This window comes from Aegilops tauschii, chromosome 5, assembly GCF_002575655.3.
Source record: "Aegilops tauschii subsp. strangulata cultivar AL8/78 chromosome 5, Aet v6.0, whole genome shotgun sequence".
Taxonomy (NCBI): Eukaryota; Viridiplantae; Streptophyta; class Magnoliopsida; order Poales; family Poaceae; genus Aegilops; species Aegilops tauschii.
In genome coordinates this window covers 343722272-343731842 of record NC_053039.3, presented here as the reverse complement: position 1 = coordinate 343731842, position 9571 = coordinate 343722272, and the positions used below count along the sequence as shown (strand labels likewise).

Below are 9571 nucleotides of genomic sequence, written 5' to 3'. Positions count from 1 at the left end.
TTTGTCTTACTATTTACTTTATGTTCTAGTTCACCTAGCAACTAATACAATAGACGATCTCCGAATTACGGTTTGAGTGCAAGCGTAGTTGTGTACGTCACAACGTAGTTGCGAGGCTGATAGTTTCCTTCCTTTGGCTTCTTTGGACTTAACATGTAAACTGGGTTACAATAGTTCTCATGAGTCGTGCTTATAAACTAACCATGTGCACTTGCAAAACATCAATGGAGCGCATAAGCCAAGGGACACCATGTCATCCACACATCTGGAGCGTCGCAACTGCATGTCTGTTGGTTGCAGCCATCCCAAAAGACATCGACCAAACCCAACTATTCTCATTGGAAAGAAGACCACGCCTTCCTACTGGTAAGGGACCACCGCCACCTCGACTGGTGGCGACAGTGACGGGGTAGAATTGAGCCACATGTACCATGGGCGAGTCCACGCCACCTCCTTGGGGAGGGGGCATATGGGAGCAGGGAGAGGGGCCTAGGGTGGGGTGAGACGACCGGAGGGTTAGTGGTGATTGACGTCTAGGTTTCTGTGTGTGAAACAGAGAGGAAGAGAGAGCACTCACAAGCAGGTGTTTTGTTTCCTTTCAATATTAAGAAACTATATATACAGATATTCTCATGGATAATGCTGATGGCAAGAAAAAATATAGTGGTTGACACTTTTCTAGCACACTTTTCACTCCATGGAGAACTAAACACTAATACTTACGTGTTAGATGACACTATGAGACAAGTACATATGACTGACTATAGAATGTGCAAAAGTGCCCAGAAAGAAAAGGTGTTTAATTGTCTTCTGATGATACATGATAGGTAAATGAACCACAAACTTAGCTCCAAGTTGCAAAAGTCCCGTCTTAATTACCTACAAACTTTCCTTTCCTTGATTGATTAATGGCAATTGTTTATCTGATGCGAAAACATGTGGTTGGCTCACATATATACAGAAAACAGGCAAGAATCTCTTTAGGGTTCAGACCCTAACTAACCAATAACCTTTGCTAAGTGTGACACGTATAGCGGCGAGGTGCTTTTGCACAGCTGGGCTCCAAAAGGAGCAAGCGCAATCTGTGGCCAATGCCACGTCTGTCTGTCTCGACAAGAGAGCAACAGGAGAAAAAGAGTAGTAGTAGTTGTAGTAGTACATTACGGACGAGGTACAAAATCATACGATCCTGGAACAGAGATGGTTGAGGTAGCCTTACGTTCTGCTCCTCGATAGGTTGTGGCTTTTCACACGAAAATTCGCACCGGCGCGCAGGTGCGGGGGCATGCACATGCCAAGCACAGTAGGGGCACAGTAAATTAAGTTTTAGTTGTTGAAACTTACGGTTTTTCATCTGAAACTTGCAATTTTTTACTTGTTTTTATTAAGTGTCATAGATAAAATTTTAAGACATTTTTTGTCAGTCACACGCAAAAAGAAATCGTGATTTTGTATGTAGCTCGTACTAAGTTTTAAAAGTTAAAACCTAAAACATTTTTTTTGAAGGTCACGGGGGGCAAAGCACTCTACCTGAATCATTTTTCTTTTTAATTGATGATCAGCGAAATAACATAGACCAGGGGATCAGGGGATGGTACGAGCGAGAGAGAGAGAGAGGGGGGGGGGGGGGGGGGGGTGGTGGGGATGGCGCAGCATCCCTACCTAAAACATATTTAAAATAAATCTTATTTAAAAGGCCACGTCACGAGAAACACTAGTATGAAAACATAACTTAATTTAAATTTTTATTCAAAATATATGAAAGCTTGAAAATCAAAAGCCGAAAGAAAAAATCACGTCCGAGGGACTCGGTGCCCCCGCACTTGCGTGCCCCAAATCCGCTTCCGCATCCGCTTTCCACTGCCAGATGCACTTCTACTCACGGACAAGTTCCACAGCCATTTTTGTGGCCTCGTGCAAGTGGCCGGCGATGAGCATATACGGCTTAAATCTAAATAAATGTGATGGATATCAGCTCGGCGTACTACCTGACGATGGACATGTCACGGTCCTCGCAAATTCACACTCGGGTCTGCGCTGCCGTGCTGCATGCCAACCGGAGAGAAAGAGACGGACGGACGGACGGCCAGATACCTCGCACCGTCACAAACGGAGTATCACCACTTCCCGACGGGGCGGCGGCCAGTTGCCTCCCCACTGTTCTCCTCTCCTCGAGTATTTGACAAAAAACTACCACATTAGGGGTTGGCGTCCCACAGAACTACCACATTCAAAAAAGTGGCTGATAACTACCAAAAATTTCTAATTTTGTGACTAAAAACTACCACTTTTGAAAACTGACCGGTTTAGACGATTTAAACACGTTTATGACATGCGGGACCCACCCTTCAGGGGTGACGTGGCGGCACGGTCAACTCTGTTTATTTTGACCGTTAAGTTGAGGCTAGTGAACGAATGGACGGCGTCGATGGCGTACTGTAGGGCGGCGACCGGGGGAAACGAGTCTGCGGCGGCGGCGGCCACTTCCCCCGGGAAGGGCAACGGGAAGGCGGGCGCGACCGAGGCCTCGGCGTCGGAGAGGACGCCCGCGGCGACATCCATCTGGCCGGCCGCGGGGTCGGTGAGGATCCCATCGATCTGCGGTCCGAGGGAGGAGGTGGAGAAGCCGCGGTGGGCCGCGAGGTGGGTGCCGAAGGGAAGCGGGAGGGCCAGGCCCTGGGATCTCGAGCGCCGACGGAGGTCGCCGGAGGGGAAGTGCAGGGGGGCTTGCTGGGTGGGGAACCGGGGGGCGGAGGAGGAGGACGGGTCCTCATGGTTGTTGTCGTGGTGGGAGGAGGGGACGAGGTGGGAGAGGGAGGGGTGGAGGCGGCGGGTGAGGTGGCGGGAGAGGCCGGTGGCGAGGCTCCTCCGCGCGGAGAAAGCCATGGTTTTTCGGCGGCGGCGGCGGCGGCGGGCGGGCACGGCGAAATGGCGTGGGGATCGGGGGAGAAGAGAGGGTTAGCCCGCGACGAGGCGGATATTCCACTCGCGGTAGGCTGCTGACGTGTGGGCCCCACCTGGCATAACGGTCAACTTAACGATCAAAATAAACAGAGTTGACTGTGCCGCCACGTCACCCCTGAAGGGTGGGTCCCGCATGTCATAAACGTGTTTAAATCATCTAAACCGGTCATTTTTTAAAAGTGGTAGTTTTTAGTCACAAAATTAGAAATTTTTGATAGTTATCAGTCACTTTTTTGAATGTGGTAGTTCTGTGGGACGACAACCCCTAATGTGGTAGTTTTTTTTGTCAAATACTCCCTCTCCTCTCCTCCAGGTTCGGTTTTACCATCATCACCATGCCATGCACCGCCCCCGACACCTTGACCCTCGCCCTCCCACCGGTCTCCATCCCGCCAGTCCACAGCCGGCCTCCCCTCCGCCTCCTATATATAACCTCTCGCCACCTCCCCGACCCTGCAAGTCATCCCTACGCCTCCTTTCTCTTTCCGACTGAACCCCAAGAACATCCTCTCCATCTCTCTCTGCTTCCAATGGCGAAGGGCGGGCTGAGCAGCAAGCTCAAGTGCATGATCAGGCGGTGGCACTCGTCGAGCCGGATCTCCCGCACGCCCTCGGCGGTGTCGCACGGCGGCGGCGAGGAGGAGGACCCGTGGGGCCGCGGCGTCGGCGGGGGCGGGGGCGGCGCGGCGTCGTTCCACGGCGCCGACGGCGTGCCCCCGGGCCTCCACCCGGTGTACGTCGGCAAGTCGCGCCGCCGCTACCTCATCGCCGCCGACCTCGTCTGCCACCCGCTGTTCCAGAACCTCGTGGACCGCTCGGGCGGCGGCGTGGGCGGCGACGGCGCCGGCGGCACCATCATCGGCTGCGAGGTGGTGCTGTTCGAGCACCTCCTCTGGATGCTGGAGAACGCGGACCCGCAGCCCGAGTCGCTGGACGAGCTCGTCGAGTACTACGCGTGTTGACCGGCCGGCCGGCCGGCCAACCGCCCACATCATCCGCAGCTGGCGGCGCCAAGCTCGCCAGAGTTGGTGGCCTGGCCTCTATAGGGGGCAATTTGGTAATTCTTTCTTTAAGCTAGGGGTAGAGTTGTAATATAATACGCCTGTCAAGCGTGCACCGAGGGCGACGTGAGTGGGTAATTAAGTTGTGTGTGGAGATTTATTTAACCTTGAGGCGTTCGTGGTAATTCGGGGATTAGCTTCGCAATTACCGCGCGCCCAAGAATGATGCTGTTCTGGGGCTATTAATCAATTTCCCTAATGATTGGTGTGGTAGCTTCTTTTATTCTTCTTATTAATCATTTTCTCTTTTCCTCTCTTCTTTCAATAAGATATGTATAAGATGTAGGGATCAATGCATCCACGTACATTTCCATCGGTGTATGCAAGCTCATCTCCTTCTGGGATCGATACATTCCTTTCGAATCTCTTTCCTGAGATTTCTGGAAATGTCATCTACTAGTAGATATTATTATTTTTGGCTGGTAGTTGAAGGCATTTTCACCAGCCGACAAAACTGCTACAGACAAGATGTCATTGACAGGAGAAAATCAAGATGCAGTGCTTCATCTTCTTTCAACAAAGTAGCTGGTAGCGGAATGTCAAGACAGAGTTGATGTGAGCACAGCTGAATCTCTTCCGGGGCCAAGAGTAACAAAAACCCAATCAAGAATGCTGAAGGTTGGCGTTGGTGGGACAATGATCTCGTGCAGTTTACAAAGTCCCACAGAGACAAGACACGATAAAGCCATTTACATTCGCGTTCCATCCACAGCGCCTATCTCCACCGTCCAAAGCTGCTCAAGATCGAAAGATGCATGTGAGAAAGCTGTGGGTCGTTCAAAAACAAGCCAAAAAAGGCAACTTGAATCAAACTTTCTCCAAACTTGGCCATCAATTAGCCATCATGCGCATGCACAAAGCAACACGCACAGCCTAGTCGCCGAAGCAGCACCAAGACCCATCAAACACTGGTCGCCATGCAAATTCTAATCTAATCCAATCAGAGGGTTTTAAGTAAGTGGAAGTTCGGTGCAGAGTCAGATGATGGGTGCTACGTACGCGCGTCCAATTCCTGGCTGTCATGGAGCTTCCTTTTCTCTTCCCTTTGCATGGTTCGTATTTGCATGCATGCACGCATGCTTAGTAACGGGCCTGCGCTTAATCCGGTTGATTAATTGTCTGGAGAGGATGATGACAACTTTGGACAACTTTTGGGCATGTATTTGGACGTACTAACCAGGGCCATTTAAGTTGGTTGGTGAGGGAAAGCATTTGGTCCCCTTGAACATCGTTGGAGTTGGACCACGTACGCATCCATACCCAACCCAGCAGCCACAGTAAACTAACTCAATTCTTCTTTGCAAAATGCTGTAGCAGCAGCTGGTTGATTAGCACGTACAACTTTCTTAAAACTCAGCAACCGATCGATGGATGACATATACTACCTCAGTGTTAGATGCATCTATATCTATTTGAGCGACAACTAATATTAATATGGACGGAGGGAGTAGTATGTTTGAGCGACAATTAATATGAAACCGAAAGAGTAATATATATTCAACATTACTGAATAACTCATCATCCCTGCATTAATCGCTACATAGAACTAACTACATGAAAACAACTCTCAAAAAGAAAAAGAAAAACTACATGAAAGCAGAAACCCTATTTGAGTCGCTCTTATGGCATTTTCCACGCACCCCCAACCGGCCCTCTCATCCATTGACTGGTCGTGTATATTACTAACACAAATCATTAGTAGCAGATCATGTAGTTTATTTTTTAATACAAATGCTGGTGCCAACTGATGATTGATGGATGGTGGCGGGAGTGGGACTCGACTCCGGAGCTAATTAAGCTAGGGCTAAAGCAAACACATTGCATAAAATAATACGTGTCGGGGACAAGCTGAACGCCTTCGCTGTTGGACTAAAAGTGCGCGCGGTAGGCCAGTCATCCGCTGTTACTACCAAAATTTAAAGAAGCTCTGCCCCTAACTAATAATTAAACTACGCACGGGCGCACTCATGGTAGTACTGTAGTATGTTAATCTAACCATTTTCCGTTTTAAAGCTGGTTGCGATTGAATTGGCATTGTGCAGCTCATGACAATTGACCCTCTTTAAAGGATCGGATGGCATGCATGCACGGCGAGGGGCCGACGTCCGCATTGCTAGCAGTGCCAGTGATACTATATACTTCACCAAACATTGGAGCTACTGTAACTAGGACAATTTACCTGCGCATTGTATCGACTTTTCTGTCTGTCGCGACCCACACAAGCGTGCACGAACGAAATGGATCGCCACGTTGGAGTTACTCTAACCGATCGTGCCGATCGACCGAGCAGGTAGATTGTCCTAGCTACGTAGTACTACAGAAATTAAATATGGAATCTGAGAATGAACGTCCAATCTGGTTGAAGTCATGCATGTGCGATCGGAGAGCACCTCCATATATTGAACCGGTCGATCCCAGAAAAGGCTGGTTTCAACGGTTGGTTTTTCTACGTACATGTACCCATGCTAGCTAGCTAGGGTAAGGTAAGGTTCAGTACGTATAGTCGTGCTGGCCATGGATGCGCTAGCTATATAGCTATAGCCGGCCGGCCGGCCGGTTCGATCGATCGGTCACGTTAGTTGGCTGCTAGCTCCAGCAGGTAGGTCGCCGGTCCATTTCCTTAACCGACGCCCGCGTCCGTAACACTATCCTTAACTGACGCAATCCACGGACGGAGTTGTGAGAGCGTTGTGGTACTAGCTGGAGGCCATTGCTCTCTAATTAATCCTCGATGTTTAAGCCTCTCATTTGTTAATTGCGCATGCATGCATGCTGGCAGTTCGCTAGCAAGCTCGACCGTACAACATGGTGGCAACTTAATCATGTGTAGAATCGACTAATCAAGTGTCAACTAGGCTTAGTCTTAATCAGTTCATGATCACCACGCCGGCGCCTCATTGATTACTGTAGATAACAATACGGAGGTCCGGGGCCGGCCGCAACGGAAATACTGTGCCATAGTACGTACGTACGTACTGTACGTGCTGAAGCTGAAGCCGAAGAGACTGTTGCACGTACGTAGGTACGCGGCTGGTTACAGTCGGGCGTCCTGCGCCGCTAAAGCAGAGAAGAAACGAAGGCTCGCACAGTGCTCGCCTAGTATTCTCCTGACGACCGGTAAGCAACCGGCCGGGCAGACAATTAAGGTGCTTGTACTGTACGAGTGGCGCGCTAGACGCTAGCCCTGCGTGCGCGCGCGGCGTGACAAGCTGGTTTGCCGGTGCGGATCTCTGTGATGGCGACGCCGCAGTGGCGCCAACCTAACTATGCTTTGGTGCCAGTACTGGCGTCTCTCTCGACCAGCTAAGAACGTGAATAATGCCGGGGAGAGGTAGGGAGCGATGAGGGTTCTGACGCGGCGGTGCACCCGCTTCTCAACTCGATCGTACTGCCATCTTCTCTGCGTGCATATGAATGTGCTAGCATGCAGCTGGAAATACTGGGCCATCAACGTATGGCACGTGAAGAATATGAAGGTGAAGACGACTGGAAACGATATGATGTGCACGCTCGAAGTGGTCTAATTAGAGTTGGTTCTATTCTACTGATTAGTTAGTGAACTCAGGTGACAAGTAGGACAAACTAATTGTGAGTGTGCCTGTCATCAATAAATGGAGTTGTCTGCTGTATCCGTATGTGGTGCTGAGAGGCGAGGCCGAGAGAGGCAAACGCAGCCGGGCGGGCGTTGACGGGTCAGCTCGAGCAACTAACTGACTGATAAAGCGTATCCGATAGGGATGTCGTCGGCCTGGCCCGCGACGGATGGAGCGCGCTAGCTCGCGACCTCGCGTGCGTGGTTGCATGCATGGCGCTGGCAGCCTGCACCGACGGTGACGCCCTGGCAAACCGGAGTACTGCCGGATATAGCCAGCGCTGGAACTCACACGGAGGAAGCAAAGACGGCCCGGGGGCAGGAGGATCGCAGCCCCGGATCTCCACACACGCGAGTATCGTCTACGGTTGAACGGTCGCCGTAGTGTAGCGGTGCGGAGGGCGTATGGCGACGGGGCATGTGCGCGCGGCGAGGAACACGGGCGGCGCGTGGGCACGGACGGCCACAGTGCCGCGTGGGTGGTGCGTACGACGTAGTACCCGTATGCAGTCGCGAGTCGTGACCACGGCCGCATTTACGCCAGCTTCCCGCCCCGCGGTAGGTCGCGCCCGCCTTTCGGGCCCCGTGTGCCGCGGCGTGTTCGTGTCGGGGCTGCGCGCGAGGGACGCCGTGCGTCACCGACGACCGACCGAGAGCGTCGGTCAGACGGTCGACCGGGGTGGAAACGGAGGAGAGTGGGCGTGCAGTGCCATGAACCCGGCCAAGTACTGTTCGTTCGATTTACTACGTGGGATGGGAGCGGGCGATTATTGCTGGCTAGCGGGTACGTGTGAGTGACCACAACGTCTATCTATCTATCTATCTATCTATGTGGTCACCTGCGCAAAAGGAAAGGCAAAAACATCTAGTAGCATGTGGTCACCTGCGCCGCGCAACTAATTCGAGCGTCCTGGCACGGTACACAAGTAGGAGCGGCACAGTGACCTGACGACTCCTAGCTAGCCGCTCCCTATTCTCGACTGTGCCGACGGTACGGCGCCCGGGATAGATAGATGGTACCGCGTCGCACATGCGCATCGACGTTCGAAGATGGATGAGCCTGCGAGCGAACATGGCGCGCGCAGAATCGCAGGTCGCGCGTGCGTCGCGATGGGGCAGGGGAGGATGGCGCCGATATATCTCGGTCCGGCCGGCATACGGAAGACCCACCCGCAGGGGCTGCAATGCATGCATGTTTTTTTTTTTGGAGGGATGGGGTTGCATGGTTCACGGCACTGTCGCGTCTCTGGGCGCATGGGCTTTCACTCCGGATCTGCATGCGCCATGGGCCATCAGCTCCCCACAGGGTGAGGATGCAGCGCCACCACCATCATCACTGAATTAGTCGACCACGGTGTTCCTCTCGTTAGGGTTTTCTTCTTTCTCTCGCCTCCACCGGCGACGTAGAGAACTTTATCTCTCGCAGCCGTCCGTCTGATCTTCTCCGCTCGGGCTGATCACGGGGCTGTCTAGTACCGCTACCCGGCCTTGGTGGGGGGTTAGGTGTTTCGGTTTGCGTTAGGGTTTTACGTTGTTTTCTGGCGGCAAGGAGATCGCGAGATCGGATCCAAGTTTTCTGAGACGATGGCAACACAAGGTACTCCGGGCTCGTCTGGTAGCAAGGGGAAGGGGAAGCTTGAGGATCTCATGGAGGAACTCGCCCTAGAGGAGGATGACCTGGATGACGTTGTCTTCGAGGAGGACGACGCGCCACCGGAGGAGGATCTCCGGTGGATGATTCTGGTTCGTGTTCACATCGACAAAACCTTTAGCACCTACTGGTTTTTCCGCAACATGAGGTCAGCATGGGATCTCGCTAGACGAGTCAAGATCAAAACCCTAGAAGATAATCTGTTCATCGTGCAGTTTGAGTGCCTAGGAGACTGGGAAAGAGTGACTCTTGGGGGTCCATGGCACTTTCGGGGTCACCCGGTCATCATTGAACCTTATGATG

General features: G+C 52.1%; 2 protein-coding genes across 2 annotated transcripts; one reads left to right on the top strand and one right to left on the bottom strand.

Annotated features, from left to right (window-relative positions):
• Positions 1-2325: 2325 nt before the first annotated feature.
• LOC109772493 (uncharacterized) lies at positions 2326-2902 on the bottom strand. The gene has a single exon (XM_073499115.1). The coding sequence runs from the start codon at positions 2884-2886 to the stop codon at positions 2326-2328; it is 561 nt and encodes a 186-aa protein (XP_073355216.1). The 5' UTR covers positions 2887-2902.
• Positions 2903-3408: 506 nt separating this feature from the next.
• LOC109772460 (auxin-responsive protein SAUR76) lies at positions 3409-4238 on the top strand. Its single transcript, XM_020331145.4, has one exon. The coding sequence runs from the start codon at positions 3495-3497 to the stop codon at positions 3924-3926; it is 432 nt and encodes a 143-aa protein (XP_020186734.1). The 5' UTR covers positions 3409-3494; the 3' UTR covers positions 3927-4238.
• The last annotated feature ends 5333 nt before the right edge of the window (positions 4239-9571 follow it).